Raw genomic sequence first — 16,388 nt, 5'->3', positions numbered from 1 at the left:
GTGGCACACACCTTTAATTCCAGCACTAGGGAGGCAAATGGATCTCTTGTGAGTTCAAGGTCACCCTGGGGTACACAAAACTAATTCAGTCTAAAAGAGAAACAGGCAGTGATGGATCACACGTTTGACCCCAGCACTTGGGACCACATGCCTTTAATCCCAGCACCAGGGAGGTGGAGATAGGAGTGATATGGTTGGGTGGAGAGAGGAATATAAAACAGGAGACAGAAGCTCAGAAGATTCAGTCTCAAGTTTCACAGGGAAGGCATTCTGTCTGAGGACTTGCAGAGAAAGGATACCCTCCCAACACACATGCACCGCATTCAGTCTGAGGATTTTGTAGAGGTAAGAACCAGTGGTTCAGCTGGACGGTGGTGGCACACACCTTTAATCCCAGCACCCGGGAGGCAGAGGCAGGAGGATCTCTGTAAGTTTGAGGCCAGCCTGGTCTACAAGAGCTAGTTCCAGGACAGGTTCCAAAGCTACAGAGAAACCCTGTCTCAAAACACACACACACACACACCCCACCAGTGGCTCTGCTTCTCTGATCTTTCAGCTTTCACTCCAAATAAATGGACTCTAGGAGTTTATTATTAAAACCATTTAGAAACCATGCTACACTTCACAGCAAATCTGAGGCAAGCATGGGATACATGAGCTCACCTCAGAAGGCCAGGAAGAATCTACAAGCTAGGACAACTAAGGGATGGACATCTCCTCGTGCTAGTTCGATGGACTCTTGTAACTTGCCAACAGTGTTGACTAACTTCATGGTTCCAGAGCAGGGACCACGTGCTCTGTGACCACCTCGGCAGCACCACCCCCCGCCCCCGCAGTACTCCTCACTTTTTACCTCTCATGGGAAGAAGACACGAGCGGCCAGAGGCGGCTTGGGCAGCACTTGTATACATCATACATTTATTAGTGAATATCCCTCTGAAATCAGCAACAATATTAAAAAAAATAATGATTGCACTACTTGGTCAAGCAGAACTAGCAACTTTCATTTTAAAAAAAGTACAAATCTGTTAAAAATTTCAATCCGTATACACATATATAATACAACATACTAGTTATGTTAAATGCTACAAACCAATGTGAGTCCAGTGGGATGGAAAAACCACACATTTAAGCTTTAAGAACCATTTTCTCTATATATTAGCATTTTCTCAAATACATACATGGAAAAAATGAGGTAACTGTAAGATGTGCAAGGAACAGGGCCCCCAAATCACATGTGTTTATATATATATATGTGTAATTACTTATATATATATAATATAAAAACCTTTCCAACAGAACACAGGCGCTGGGCCCAGCAGTGCTGGGGGAAGGTGCCCACTGTCATGCCGAGGCCAGAAGTTGGTAACTAAAGAGTAAACAATGCCAAGCCCCCACCACAGGAAATCATTGGTAACATGGCATCTACAGCAAGGTTGGCAAACCACAAACATCCTAAGTAATTGTTTGGTAAATCTTTCTTAAATGATTAAAAAAACAAAACAAAACAAAAAATACAAATGAAAACCGTGTATTCCCCACAGTAGCTGCTCGCTGGAATCATCACTGCAGCCAACACAATCCATGAGCCAATTCCGCTGCCCCAGGAAACCACAAGGGTTTAAAAACCTTTTGTTGGAGTGAGGAAGGGTTGGATAAGGTGGTTCTGTGTAAAACGTGGATTTTCAACACTGCTATAAATATAGAAACATCACCTGGAGTTATATACAGTAAGACTTTGGGTTCTTGTGGGGTGGGACCAGGCCGATGGGCCCCCTGGCAGGATGGGTTGTGGGAGGCAGGGAGCCAGGGCTGCTGAGGAGAACGAGGGTGGTTGGAGCATCCCTGAGGCAGCAGGCGCCAATGGCTGCCTGCTAGGATGTGCCGGCCCCACACGCGGTTCGTTCACTCAGGGCAGCAACCCCAGACAGGGGTAGGAAAGGGAAAGAATGGGACCTGGAAGGAGGAGTAGGGAACTCAGCCTCCTCCAGACCTTGGAGGGCAAGGGATCAGACTGGGAGGGGCCCCCAGGTGGAGGTTCACGCCCTCCCTGATCTCTGTCCTCATGGGATTCCTAGGAGGAGACTCAACCAGGCAGGTGGGAGACAGCCCCTGGCTGGAGGAAATGCCCTGAAAAGCAATCGGTCCCTGGTAGGCTCTAGGGACATGTGCAGTACAGTGCATGGCAGTTATCAGCTGAGTACAGACCCCCAACCCTGCCCTGTGACTTCCAGCCGCCCAGCGCAGTCCCAGCCACACGCTCATATGGAGGCCTGGTGCGGCACAACCTGACCCTCCTCTGCCCCCTGGGCATTTGGTCCCGGTTGGTCCCTATGCCCTCACCCCACTCCTATTAAACCAAAGAAGGAAAAACAAAACAAAAAAAAGCCAAACAAACAAACAAAAAAAAACAAAACCCCCCAAACACCTCTAAATATCCATACCCCCTACACGCAATTTTGGGCCAAATGAATAAACAAAAACTGCTGTTCCTCACGTTCATGCAAAACGACAGAGGGGGAGAAGATCGAGCACGGGTCTGACACTGTCCCTGGTGGGGGGCACTCACCAGGAACACAAGGACATGCCCAGACTGTGGCTTGTCTCCTGCAGAACATAATGTGTTCAGCTTGGAGCCCCCATCCCATTTGCTCAAAGACCGTGGCTGGGATACCCTCCAGCCTGGGGTGGGCTGGAATGCTGTGCCTGGGGTGGGGTCCTGGGGAGTCAGACCCACACTGCACAGCAGTGGAGGCAGAGCCGACTGCCCAAGTCTGTCTGGCGTCCTGGGCCTTAGGAAATGGTCTCTGGCTCCCATCTGCCCACAGACCTGGCAGTCCCACCTGTGCAGGGAGTACTTCTCTTCAGTACAAGAGACCAGCTGACCCAGGGTGGCTACTCCTTTGCCCATTTTGGGGGGTGGGGATCACACCAGCCACCACACTTGGGGAATGGACTCCTGCCTCCCAGAGCCAGCAGGAAGAAGGACCCAAGGGCAAATTAAGAGGCAGACTGAGTTGGGGACACTCAGGCAGCTCTATGGCGGGCGGGCGGGCAGGCAGGCAGGCAGGCAGTTTGGGGAAGGAGTCTTTGGAGCTTGGCAAACGCAGGGGCTTATTGCAGGGGCTTCTCCAGGGCTGACCCTGGCACCAGCTCTCAAGTTGCAGGTGGGAATGCTGAGACAGGCCCGGCCCTTCCCTTACAGTTCTCCCTGGGCCACTCCCTGCCTCCCCCCACCCATTTCCGGAGCTTTGGGCAGGGTTCTTGTGGGTGGCTGTGGAGCCTCACTCAGCCTCCCTGGGCACCTCGGAGGCATCGGCCCGGCAAATGGGACAGGTCCGGTTGGCCTGGGAGGAACAGCCACACATCAGAGATTGCTCTCCTGACCTCCCACCCCACTTATTTGACTTCGATAAACTCTACACACCTGACCACCAGGGCTACCTGGGAGCGGGCTCAGGCTGCCTTACCTTCAACCACTTGTCAACACACTTGGCATGGAACTCATGGTTGCAGGGCAGAACTCGGAGCAGCTGCCGCACCTCAAAGTCACTGAAGCAGACCACACACCTGACGAGAAGCACAGTGTCACCCCCCCACACCGACAGCGAGCACCCTCCCAGAGGTCCTGGTGCAACACTCACAGAGTCTGCTCAGACTGATGGCTGTCAGGGTTAAAGCGGTATGACGGCAGCTGCTCTATGTCTGCTTTGGTGAGGCCGCGGGGCTTGGCATCTCCCAGTCGCTCAGCCAGGTTCAGGAGGGCCTAGAGCCAGGCAAGGGAGGTCAGTAGCACTAGAGCTGGAGGTCTCCCAGACTCCACCTCCCAGCTCAGGCATCACAGACCTCATAGTTCTCCATCTCCACGTCATCCACATCCAGATCCAGGCTGATGGTGGGGCCCATGGTGGTTGGTGACATTGGCAGCATTGAACTAGAGGGGAGCCCCCAGAGTGCAGGTCAGCAGAGGTAGACAGCACTAAGCACCCCCACCCCCAAATGCAAACAAGGTACAGAGCTCTGCATGGGTCAAATCAGGACGGTGGTGCTTGTTCGAGCACACTGGAAGAGAGGCAGGGTCAACCACTGTGTGGGTGGGCGACCAGAGCTATGGGGTCCTAGAAAACAAGGCCTAATGGCTCTAGGGAAGTTACGCTGGTACTTACAGGAAGTAGGGGAGGAAGCTTGGGTAATAAGATGGTGGTGGTGGTGGGGGTGGCGGCGGTGGCGGCAGCGGCTGCTGTAGACGGTATCTCTGTGTGCTCAGTCTCCGTGGCATCATGTGAGAATATGGCTGCAAACAGGAACAGGTGCAGCAGGTCAACTGGAGGCCGGTCGGCTCGCTGCCCTAGGCCCGGCTAGAGGGACGGGGTGGCACTTACCACACCAAAGGACAGCTCCTGGTGTAGTGGCTCATGGGGTAGGTAGTGAAGGGGCACTGAGGGTGACAAGGCTGGGCCAGTGGCAGAGGTGGAGTAAGTGAAGCTACCTAAGGGGTGCTGATCCCCTCGAAGGTCCATATCATTGTCCAGACGCTGCAGGGACTGGAGAGGAAGGGATGGGTCAGCCAGCTGCTTACAATAAAATCCTTGCCTTTCCCACTCTGCATTCCCCCTCATCACCCCAAACTCACCAGACGTGGGTGCTGGGTCTGCAGGGACACAAACTGCCCGAGTGGTGCCATGTGGGTAGGTTGAGGCGGTGGGGCCGGTGGTGGGGGGTGAAGAATGTAGTGGTCACTGGAGATGAGGTGGGGGTAGGTATGGTAGGGCACAGGGAGCTGCTGCATGGTACATGCTTGGATCAGCTGCTGAGAGAGAGCAAAACTGGGCCTATGCACCAAGGAGGCCAGGGAACACCCCCAGCTAAAGGGTCTTACTGTACACAAACCCAGGAGCTACAGCGGCTTTGCAAGCCCCATCCCTGCCCTAGGCCGCCAAGGCAGGGTGCCATCCCACAGCCTCTACTGCAGTTGTATACGGCAGGCGCTGTTACAGAAAGGTCCCTGACCTCTAAACTGCCACATACCTCTGTGGGAACACAAACACATTACTCTGGGAAGGGCCATGGCCGGAAGGCCAAACTAATACATTGACAGTCTGCACAGGCATTTAACTCAGTTCCTAGGGCACCTGTGCTCATACCTGCTGGGATGGACAGTGTGGCATGTACCTGGGGCAGGAGAAGAAAGCATTTACTCACTGGAGGTGGGAGGCAGCAGAGGGGGTAGTGCTGCCCACTGAACATCACGGAGCATGCTGGGAGCTGCTGGGCACTGCAGCCAGGGATGTGTTGGCTTGTAGGCAAGGGGAAGCCTTGGGTGGTCACTGTGGTAACTGTGTAGGACAGAGGGACAGGCCCCTGGTGCACCTGTGGAGAGAGCATCAGGCACTGTAGGGAGGGCAACCTTTCGAGAAAGAGTCCTGGACAAGGCCAGGCATTGCCTATAATGCCAGCACACAGGAGGCAGAAGAGGCAGGCAGATCTCTGGGACATGAGGTCAGCCTGGTCTACTTCCAGAGTTCCAGACCAGCCAGGGTCACATAGTGAGACCCTGTCTCAAAATACAAAGAAGTCCTGTTGTGCAGCACTTGTGTCCTAATGAATCCTTGTAGGCACCCAGGGAAGACCCTCCCTTCACCCCTGCTGTGGACTAACAGGCCAAGTACAGCAAGAGAGAATCTGTTTCCTTTTTTCTTTTTTTTTCTTTCAAGATTTATTTATTATGTATACAATATTCCTCCCGCATGAACACCTCCATGCCAGAAGAGGGCACCAGATCTCATCGCAGATGGTTATGAGACATTATGTGGTTGCTGGGAATTGAACTCAGGACCTCTGGAAGAGCAGCCAGTATGCTGAACCTCTGAGCCACTTCTCCAGCCCGAGAATCTGTTTCTTAAAAATCAGTTTGATAGAAGCTGGGGGTGGGGGTGGGTGAACTAAGAGCTGTCCTTCCTACCTGTTCGTGGAGATCAACCATGAACGGGCTCTGCTGGGTGGCCGGGTGCAGCATTCGTGGGCTCCTGCCGGCAGGAGCTGAGGCTCGGTGCTCCTCTACAGAGAGGTGTGATGGTCGGGGCAGCAGCTGCTGGGAGGGGAAGTGCTCATCCTGGGTAGGTGGGCTGGCCAGGGGCCCCTCGTGGCCAAGGCTGCACCACACAGAGGAGCCCCAACAGGACAGAGGAGCGCCACTCATTTATAATGCAGGGAGGGAAGACAGGGTCATAATCCACACTAGAAAGCAGAGAGAGTTCAGGGCCCTAGGGCCCACCCCTCTGTCCATGAACCCAAGCCAAGATGGCTGCCCTTGAATAGAGATGGAGACTTCTTCCTACCTTCCCCAGAGCTGGCCTGGACTGCTGCTAGGTCTTGTAGAGAGTTGCCAGTGACCCACAAGGGCAGAGGGTGGCCACTTAGTCACTGCCAAAACCCGTGGTCTCATCAGGGGAGCAGGGAGGTGGAGGGGCTGGGCCGGGGCTCACAACCCTAGGAGGCAAGTAGAGAAAGACATAGAGGGATAGGAAAATCCAGCTGCTTGTGCAATTAGGAATGGTGAGGCAGACAAAAACTGGACAGGTCCTCCTCTAGAGCCTGGGGTCCAGGGCTGACAGGCTAGACTAGCTTCCTGCTCTGGGAAGTGGGATCAAATCTTAGAACACAGTAAATTCAGAGACCAGACCAGTATGCTTCAGGACCAGGGGCTCCAGTGAGGCTCTGGCTGCAGGAAGCTTCCTTTGCCTCAGTCAGGGACTACATCTCCAGGCAGATGGGGCTTGTGGGAGAGTCAGGTTCCCCTTTTATACAACAGGCTAAAGAGGAAGAAGGCCTGGGACTCATTCTCAAGTGCTAGGTAACATGGCCTGACCCATTTCTACCCTTGGAAACTCTTGGTCTAAGGTCAGACACCATTTTCTCTCCTTCGCCCTTCACCCTGGGGCACACTCAGCTGGGACAGCACCCATTAATTACGGAAAGTTTGTAGCAGACTCGGCAGAAGAGACTCACTGCCCCAGGTCCCACACACACGTTGAAGCTAGGAAATAGAGCAACTTCAAGCCTGCCCCCCCCCCCCCCATCTTGCTTCTGACAGTGAAGGCCACCTCAAGGCTTCATTAGGCCCAGGAAAGAAACTTGCCAGGAGCAAGCATGCTGGCTCTGGCAAGCATCCAGGTCCTTGCTCTGGGACCCCATATAGATCCCAATGTGGGAAGCAGAGCCTTTTGAAAAAAGATGAATCTGAGAGGAAGATGAGTAGGAACGGGTCAGGGCAGGGTCTCCTCTTTAGGGTCACAGGAGGACCAGGTGGGAAAGCAGGGTAAACCTCAGGCTTCCATCCACTAACTCAGTCAGGATGAAGACTTGGCAAGAACACTCTAAAATCCATCGGGAGGCTGGAGAGATAGCTCAGAGGTTAAGAGCATTGCCTGCTCTACCAAAGGTTCTGAGTTCAATTCCCAGCAACCACATGGTGGCTCACAACCATCTGTCAAATGGGGTCTGGTGCCCTCTTCTGGCCTGCAGGCATACACACTGATAGAATATTGTATACATAATAAATATTAAAAAAAGAAAAAAAAGAAAATCCATTGGTCCCTGAGACACTATAGAGTTTATTGCACTGGGTCAGTTCTTTGCCATTACTGCTACAAGGAGGCCTTCCTACTCTTTCAACCAACAAACCTATGTATGTCTGATGTCCAGTTGCAAATGTTGCCACCTGCTGACGCAGCAAGGCAGTAAAGCCAGTTAAGCACCTTAGTCATTCCAGCTAACATGCAAAGAACCATTTCCTTTACCCAGAACTCTGCACAGGAGAGCACCTTCTCCACACTACCCAGTCTGTGGAAAAGCACAGTCTTGCAGTGACGACAGGGTGGGGCCAGTGAGTGAAGACTGAGAGATTATAAATCATTCCCTACAAATCCTAGTCTCTAAGTAAGACTTAAAGGGGGATGGAGCACCTCTCCTCCTCAGTCAGAAAATGGGTCTTCTCTCTGAATCCTGTCCACTCTGCACCTGGTTATCTTTGGTCACTGGCTTTGTGACCCCTGGCTGGGGCTAACTATATACACTCTAACACATAGGTTCTCACTTCCTAATTCCAGGCCAGCCACCAACAAGGGCCAGGAGTAACCCACCCCCAACACTGAAACAAGATGCCTGGCCCACCCCAGGCCAGCAGACAGAAGGGCATTTAGTGGATGATGGTGCCAAAGGTAACAGCATCACCCCCGAACAAACAACACCCCCAACTTTTTGCCAGGATCTTAGGCCCATGGCTTCTGGTACCTGAACCCCAGACTCCTCTGTGAAAAATGGTAACAACTTGAGAATCATCTCCCCAGGGAACCATCAAGGGCCACGCTGAAGGCAACAGAGGAATCAGTCCTTAAAGTGAATGCCAGCTGTAGGGTAAATAATCATTTCTAGAAAGAAAGACACACTGCCCTGCACTCCCACCCTAGGCAAACACGAGGTACCAGAAGTGCTGGAAGATGCAGAAGCATGCTGCTCCAGCAGCGTACCCCAGGAGGGAAGGGGATTCAGTAATTCCTATCAGGAACAAATGTGGTAAAGAGGGGACACACCCATTTCGGTTAGAGTTGCTCTGGACCACAGGGAACAGAACTGGTCCTGGCTGGCTCCCTAGACCCAGACCTAGTCCTCTCAAGATGACAGTGGCCAGAGGAAAAACCAGACTCCTAGAGGCACACAGACACAGTCTCTTTCAGTACCTGTGAGTAGCTGTTCTGGAGCCGCGCAACAGACTGAGCTGGACCTAGTGACACAGTCAAGGTCAACCAGCAACACTACTTTCCACACCTCTTTCACTGTGCTCTTTAAGAAGTTGTGTAAACTGCCCTAAGTCTGATCCTACCCCCATGAGTCCACAACCCTGTCAGCCGAATACAATGTTCCAAGCACGTATTTGACCCCGGCGTGGAGTCTGTTTGCAAAAAAGACGCTCTCTTCTAGCAGACCAGCAAAGCTAGACCCCAAGACCAAGACCAGGCTTAGGCGGGAAGACAACCTCCCCCTCCCTGACCCGCTGGCCCAACTCTAAAGCAGGAGCTTCCCAACTCGCAGGAAAACCACGGAAGCATTGGAGTGGGACCACCACACCTTGGCCAGTTTAGACTCCCTGGGTGACCTTGGTTAAAGAACTCCTTTAGTTTTCGCTAAGTCTCAGTTGCAACAAATTAAAACCGGGATCGAAATCTCCCCAGAGCGCCCCTAAAATGCCAGAGAAACCAGATGTTCACATTAGTGGGGGAGGAAAACAAAGTCCCCAAGGTTCAAGCTCCTCCCTAAAAAGGCCAGACGCAGGCAGTGGGGTTCCAGCAAGCTTCCAAAGCCGCCCCTCCCTGGGGACCGGGGTCGAGGCATGCACACCTGTCCCAGGAGAGACTCCGCTGACCCCCTCTTACTCCTTAGTGCCTCACTCGGAGGAACACTGAGGGACGAGGCCAGGCAGCAGCACAAGGACTAGAGCGCTGTGACTTTAAGAACCGAGGATCCCGGACCATGTGCTCGGCGTGAGACAAAAGCAACAACAAAGGAAGTGGCGGCTGCAGGGGGAGGGGGTGGCTCCTTCCCCTCCACCGCAGCGCTCCGCAGAGGGGTGGCCTGGCCGAGTCTAGGTAGCCCCAGGCAGCACCTGGCCCAGGGGCCTCACCGTCGTCGCGCCGACCCCGACAGCCCAGGATCGACGCCCACGAAGCCGGCAAACCAGAGAAAGCCCCCGAGGGAGTCAGAGTTCCGGGGTGCGGGTCCGAAGTTAGGGGTCTGGCCCGACTCACCGGCAGCCGTCCCACAACACGCGGGCTCCTTTGTTCGCGATGCGGGGTGCGGATGGTGGAGCGCCGGCTCCTTCTCGAGCCTGCTCTGGCTTCCCCGGCCCGGACCCGAGAGGAGGGCGGCGCAGGACGCAGCTGTGCGATCCGGCGGGCTGGCCCTTTAAGAACTGTCCGCGGCGGCCGGATGGAACCAGCCCCACGTTTGATTCACAACATTCGGAGCGGCGAGGACGCGCAGCGCGGGGGCGCGCCAGGACGCTCAAGCAAACATCAGCGGCAGGAGCCGGTGCCCGCCCCGCCTCAGGCCCCGCCCCTCGGCGCCGCGCCGGCCAATCGCGTTCTGCGAGCGGCACGTGACTAGCGGGTCGCCATCTTGAAAACCGGGTTAAAAAAGCCTCCTAGCCCCCACCTCATATAGTTGAAAGCCCCCACGGCCAGGTCGCAGGTGAAGGACGGGGCACCCCCGAGTTCGGGGCCACGGCGCGCACTAAACTGTCATGGTTACCTTCTTAGGGCCGCGGCCTCTGAGGGGCCCGCAGCTTCTCACGCAGCCGAGGTTAGAGGACCGCCCTCAGTCCCGGCCGGCACGCTTCCCGGAGGTGACGTCACTCCCGAGCCCCGCAGGCCGGCGATGACCTCATAGCCCACCGCGCCTCTGCCTCTCCGGCTTTCTGTTCCGTTATGCAGCGCCTTTAAAAAGCTGCGACAGCCCAGAAGGCCCAAGAGACCAATGACTGACGCCCCATGCAAACGACTAAACGTTTCCTGGGCGGGCGGAGGGGGATTGGCCCTGCGCATGTTGACGTCATAGAAACACTTTGCTACCCCGTCCCCAGGGCAGCCGGGGGTCGGGTGGGGGTTGGGGGTGAGAGGGATACGGTGGAAAGGGGTGGGGGAGGCTCTAGTTGAGCTGAAGTCGGAAGAGCTGGCTGTAGCAAGCCAGGGAAGTTAGTTTTCTAGGCCTCCCAACAGTTTGACAAGCAGTACCAGAGACGAGCGTTCGAGGCCAGCCTGGTCTACAAACCGAGTTCCAGGCCAGCCAAGGGTACTAAGACCTTGTCTTCAAAAGCCAAACAACAAACGTGTCACACACCCAGTTAACAACTGAAGCGCGAGAGAACAGAGACATGGACCCAAGCTGAAGTAGTGGCTCAGTCTCCTTGGGATGTCTCCCAGGCATACAAAGTGGGGACGGGGTTTGCAGAACACCAGAATTACCTAATGCACGTGTCTACAAGGATGGTCTGTAGGAACTGGACTCCTCCAACGCCCACCAACCCAGAACAAGATGTCGGGACAAAATGGCAACATTTGTTAAACCTATGCAGCAGGCTCTAGGATCGGGTGCACTCACTTTATACTTAGTGGATACATCCCACAAGTATTTAAAAAATGAAACCATTTTGCTGAACAAGATGTAACAGTATCATTAGTTTCGTGGGCCATTGTATCTGCATATAGTATTTGTGAAAGCATACGGTAATTAACAAGGTGCATCTGTTCAGGAGGGCAGATTTTAATTTTCTTTGTTATTAGTTTTTAGACAGTCTTATGTCTCAGCCTACCCTCAAACTCCTGATCCTCTTGCCTCTACCTCCCAAGTACTGGAATTATAGGCATATATTACTTCTCCTGGTTCAGATTTTTAATTTTTTAAAAAGATTGATTTATTAGTATGTATACAGTGTTACAGTGTTCCGTCTGCATGTATGCCTGCAGGCCAGAAGAGGGCGCCAGATCCCATTACAGACAGTTGTGGGAATTAAATTCAGGACCTCTGGGAGAGCAGCCAGTGCTTTTAACCTCTGAGCCATCTCCAGCCCCAGATTTTTAAACCTTTTTTTTAAAATATTTATTTATTATGTATACAATATTCTGTCTGTGTATATGCCTGCAGGCCAGAAGAGGGCACCAGACCTCATTACAGAAGGTTGTGAGCCACCATGTGGTTGCTGGGAATTGAACTCAGGACCTTTGGAAGAGCAGGTAATGCTCTTAACCTCTGAGCCATCTCTCCATCCCCAGATTTTTAAATCTTGATAACTATATAATTGCTTTAAAAGATTCTAGTCAGAGCCGGGGCGATGGTGGTGCACTCTTTTAATCCCAGCACTTGGGAGCCAGAGGCAGGTGGATCTCTGAGCCTGGTCTATGGACTGAGTTCCAGGACAGCTAGGGTTACACAGGAATCCTGTCTCAAAACACAAATTCTAGGCAGTACAACCTATTGAAAAATTTGCTGCAAATCATAAAATAAATCTTAGGTCTATTTTTTTAAAGATTTTATTATTTTATGTGTATGTATGAGTGTATACCTAAGTGTATGTTTGTGCACCCAGTTCAGGCATTGTCTGTAGAGTCCGGAGGAGGTCATTGGACTCCTTGGAACTGGAGTTACAGGTAGTTGTGAGTCAACTGCTGTGGGTGCTGGGAACTGAACCCTGGTCTTCTGTAAGAGCAGCTAGTGCTCTTAACTGCTGAGCTACCTCTCTAGTACTTTATAAGCCCGATTTTAAGGCATTAAAATTTTCATTCCCTTAGAATGAAAATCTCTCTTCAGGAAAAGCAGCCAATGGAAAGACTCCAGAAGGAAACTGGGGAACAATCTTTGGCTTAGAAAGTCCTTCAGACCAACTAATCACACTGTGGATGTGCAGCCAGCAGCATGATGACAAGATGGCACCTGGGGGCAATTTGCAGATCTCTAAGCAACAGGAGATCAAGTTAATGGCGCAGTGGCACAGATGCAACTTGGAATTCTACTCTGTCTACAAATGCGTGTGAACTTAGGCGTGGACATGCAAAGTGATGTTCTCTGTTTGCTCCTATCAATTCTTGTCTCCATCAATCACAAGCAGCTAGAAATCCTGCCCGTGCTCAAAGATGCTTCCATCTGTACCCTGACTGATGCTTCTATGGGAGGAGCCTGCAGTGGCTCCTCTGCCACCGATGCACACTGGCCTTGGAGGCAACCTTAGTAAGCTCCCCCGATCAGTCTCTTGGGCTTACCCTCTTCTAACCATTCCTGCACCACAATGGTCTTCCTTCTGGCTAGCTGTGCCTGGCCCCCTTCTGCTGTAGGAGCCTTTCCTTTTCTAGAAATCAATTCCTCCTTCCTGCTTTTCAGGGTTCCACTCCCACCTCCTCTGCTACAGGAGCTGAACTGACCCTGACCTTTACTCTGCGTCATTGAATCAGAGAAAACCCTGTCACAGTCACCGTCTCATTCAACAATCCCCTCCTGGCTGAAGGGGGTATTGTTTGCAGTGTACTGAAATCCAGCCTTTACTAGGAATGTGGCACCACAGGAATGCCTTTGCCTCGATGTATGGGTGAGGAGCTGAAGGTCCTAGAAGTGAACTGACTTGCCTGAGCAGAGATTACTATTTTCTTCCCTCAGAGACTTACAGAGATAGTTGTCACTAAAGTACTTGCCAGGCAAGTTTGAGAACCTGAGTTCCATCCACACAATACACATAAAGAAACACGGAGACAGGTGGATCCCCAGGGCTTTCTGGACAGCACCCAGCCAGCCAGCCAGCCAGCCAGCCAGCCAGCCAGCCAGCCAGTCAGCCAAGACTAGCTGGTTAGCTCCAAACCCTGTCTTACAAAGGATGGACAGTGCCGGACGAATGCCATCCAGGATTGAACTCATACCCTCACACATCAGCACACATACGCACTCACCAAACAGACAGCGAGCGTGCATGCTCACACACAGAAACAAAAAAAATCTACCCTCCATTCACAATCCAGTTATGGGCTTTTAAACCCAAGTCCGGCCCATGTATCATTTTCTTTTCCTAGTATGTCTTCAACATCACCTACCCATGTCTGGCAGATCCTTTACAGCTCTAGACACAGCCAGACAGCTCCCCTGTGCCTTTCCTAGCCTGTTAGGTCTATTCTGGCTTCCCAGACCCAACAGAACTATGATCATGCTGTGGATAGGGCTATCTCCATGAGAACATCCTGCAGTTCCTGCAGGGTTCAGATTCATCTGTGACCTGGCTCCCAGTGAGCCACAAATGGCCAAAGATACTCTGGGTTGTCCCTACGTGGCCAGGCAATCTCTTTCCCAATACAGGACCCTCTTTGTTGATCTACTCAGTCTGGGCCTGGCCCTAGAAGCCCACAGTCAATCTCTCCCCAGGAACAGATGCCCCAGACACCTCCAAACCTGAAGATCTTTCTTGGCCATACGCAAAATTGTATCAGCAGAAGAGAGAAGAATTTTACCAAGTTTCCTAAATTTTCAATAGAAGACAGCAATCTGGACTAGTCTTCAAAATCCTATGCCTTGGGATCCCAGTGTGGCCCTCTGTGTGCCTCTTCCTCATCAGAGCTCAATCCCCTGTGGGGTGTGGCCCTCATACCTATTGTGTGCCTCTTATGACAGCCTATCCCCCAGTAGTTAGGTATTGCTTACTCTCAGAGAGAGGAAGTAACTGCACTCACCGCAGAACCAGGAAGGCTGGCCCAGTGGGTTGCAGAAAGCTGCCTCACTTCCAGTGAGCACTAAGGGGCTCTGTAGACAGTCCTCAGGCGGCTCACCCTCATCATCTCAGTGAGCGAAGAGCAAATGCCCCACTGCACAGAAGAGGCAACCGAGGTGAAAGATGACCCTTACACATCCCCGAGACTTTGCAATGATCAAAAGTACAGATGTTCCTGGGGCAAAAGAAGAGCACAGCTCAGGACCTAGCAAGTGGCCTGAGGTGGCAGACGAGAGCGGGAGAGGGCAGCAGGATCCAAGTGCCAAGCACTTGCTGTTGCATTCCAGCTTCCTCCTCAGCCTCTCCTGCATGCGAGCTGTACCCTGACAAGCTGAAACAGGAAGAAAGTGCTAGTACTCTTTCCTAAGAGGGCCTTGCCAAGCCAGGGTTCCCACCTCCTATCAGAGCCAGAAGACTGGCTGCCTCCCTTCTGAGTGAGGCTTTCTTCCATTGCTTTCTTTCTTGGCTCCTAGAATCTTCATTCATAGAGGCAGGATACAACCTTCCCAAAACTAAGGGAACATGCAATTGGGACCTTGGGACACATAGCACACCATGGCCAGCTTGGGACTCAGACGTCTCAAAGTATCACCAAGCATCAGACTAGAGCCCAGAGCCTAGTACACCAGGGAGAGTTTTGAGAGGCCTGTTTTACATCCTCTCTGTTTTGGGCAAGGATTAACCCCAAGCTTTGCCTCTCCAAATAACCGACTATTTGTGCAGATGGGCAAGGAGCGGAGTGTGTGGGTCCGTGCAGATGTATTCTGGGTCTTGTGATCATGAGAGCACCACTCAGGGAGACTTCTCTTCTCTGCATCTTAGGCTCTCATCTGTAAAACGGGGTCAATGACAACGCCAATAACTGTGGCACTGTTCACCTGCTGAATGTAAAGAAGACAGGACTATACTAATGGTTGGATGCAGGCTCCTCTGGCTCTTAGGGGCTCTGTGACCTTGCGGGCTTCCCTAACCTCCGTGAGAGGCTGTTTGTCCAGAGGTAACCACAGGACGAGAGTACCTGTACCTACCTCCCTAGGTGGCTCGCGGTGGATATGCAACTGACGGTGTGATTCCCTGGTTGTGTCTGCAGTGGGATGTGTGAACTTTGGGTGTATGCTGGTTGGTTTTTTTTTTTTTTTAACTCATTCACCCCTCCCTACACTGCGTACATCTCACCACTGGAATCGCTCAATCTGCAGTCGGATACGAAAGCATTACACCACTGAGAAGAAAACTTGGGGCTACAGGAGTGCAGTGCCTATAAGGGCCAATACCCCATTTCCTTACGTTTCGTACCCTCACCCCCAATTCCTTTCCTCCCTGGCCCCCAGCACCAGCTCCACTCAAGCCTAGTGGGGCTCGGACAGGAAACGCTTTTCGACTGGGCAAGATGCAAACCGACTCTCGACCTCTCGGGGTTCGGACATCACTAATACAGCGATGGGCCCGGGTTAGTGCTGTTTCTTGGACCTCCAGCCACTTTGGCCGCCAAAGGGAGAAATGTTAGGGACCCACACGGGGCCACAAGACACAGGATCCGCGCTGGAGCCCCACCAGGCGAGCGCAGAGCTCGGAGAAACTACTCCAGCCGGGCGCCCTAGCACTTGGACCGAGCGGACCGGCCGCAGCGGCGATTGGGGCCGGCGAGGCCTCACCGAAGGGCCCGCACCTCCCGCCGCATCCACAGCGGCCCGCGCCCGGGCGTTACCTGGGGCCACGGCTGGGCTCCACCCCCACTAGGCGGCGGCGCGTCGCTCCCGGAGAAGCCCGGTCCTGCTCCGGCTGCGGCTAGCAAGCCGCCGGCCGCGGCCCTCCCCCTGCTCCCACAGTGGACCCTGCTCGCCGTCTCCCCCTCCCTAGAGCTCGCGATGGGCTTGTCGGGTCGCACCATCGCGAACAGGGGGGACAGGGGCGGAGCGTCTGGGTAGGCGTGTTCCCGGGATCGCAGGTGCAACGCGATCGAGTAGACTATCGCGCCCCGCCTCACTCGCAGGAGATGGGCCCTTCGGGCCGTACCATCGCGGCGAGGGGGAGGACTTGGGCGGGGCGTCCGGACACGCCCCCTCGGTGAACTCCCTGCTTGGTGGCGCAA

At 53.3% G+C, this 16,388-nt stretch overlaps 1 protein-coding gene across 9 annotated transcripts; it reads right to left on the bottom strand.

Moving 5' to 3' along the window:
• Positions 1-901: 901 nt before the first annotated feature.
• On the bottom strand, positions 902-16,141 carry Rnf44 (ring finger protein 44). Of its 9 annotated transcripts, none has more exons than XM_075969568.1 (11): positions 16,005-16,141; positions 6,339-6,489; positions 5,963-6,194; positions 5,203-5,370; positions 4,634-4,810; positions 4,383-4,544; positions 4,167-4,294; positions 3,847-3,934; positions 3,645-3,766; positions 3,471-3,570; positions 902-3,347 (listed from the first exon to the last, which is right to left on the bottom strand). In XM_075969568.1, exons 2-11 carry the CDS (start codon positions 6,443-6,445, stop codon positions 3,285-3,287), a joined length of 1,347 nt encoding a protein of 448 aa, XP_075825683.1. In that variant the 5' UTR covers positions 6,446-6,489; positions 16,005-16,141; the 3' UTR covers positions 902-3,284. The 9 variants fall into 9 exon arrangements, with proteins under 9 accessions (XP_075825683.1, XP_075825685.1, XP_075825684.1 ...); XM_075969570.1 differs by lacking the exon at positions 16,005-16,141 and adding an exon at positions 14,259-14,408; XM_075969569.1 differs by lacking the exon at positions 16,005-16,141 and adding an exon at positions 10,306-10,555.
• Positions 16,142-16,388: the final 247 nt, after the last annotated feature.

The sequence above is a fragment of the Microtus pennsylvanicus genome, chromosome 4 (genome assembly GCF_037038515.1).
Source record: "Microtus pennsylvanicus isolate mMicPen1 chromosome 4, mMicPen1.hap1, whole genome shotgun sequence".
In the NCBI taxonomy this organism is placed as follows: Eukaryota; Metazoa; Chordata; class Mammalia; order Rodentia; family Cricetidae; genus Microtus; species Microtus pennsylvanicus.
This window is presented reverse-complemented; position numbering and strand designations above follow the sequence as displayed.

Excerpts from the sequence above, each read along its gene's own strand:
- Rnf44 (XM_075969568.1), bottom strand. The coding sequence starts at position 6,445 with ATGAGACCACGGGTTTTGGCAGTGACTAAGTGGCCACCCTCTGCCCTT. Across the intron at positions 6,195-6,338 it reads CCAGGCCAGCTCTGGGGAAG|TGGCGCTCCTCTGTCCTGTT; the intron begins GTAGGAAGAAGT and ends ATTATAAATGAG. Across the intron at positions 3,767-3,846 it reads TGGAGATGGAGAACTATGAG|GCCCTCCTGAACCTGGCTGA; the intron begins GTCTGTGATGCC and ends GCCTGGCTCTAG.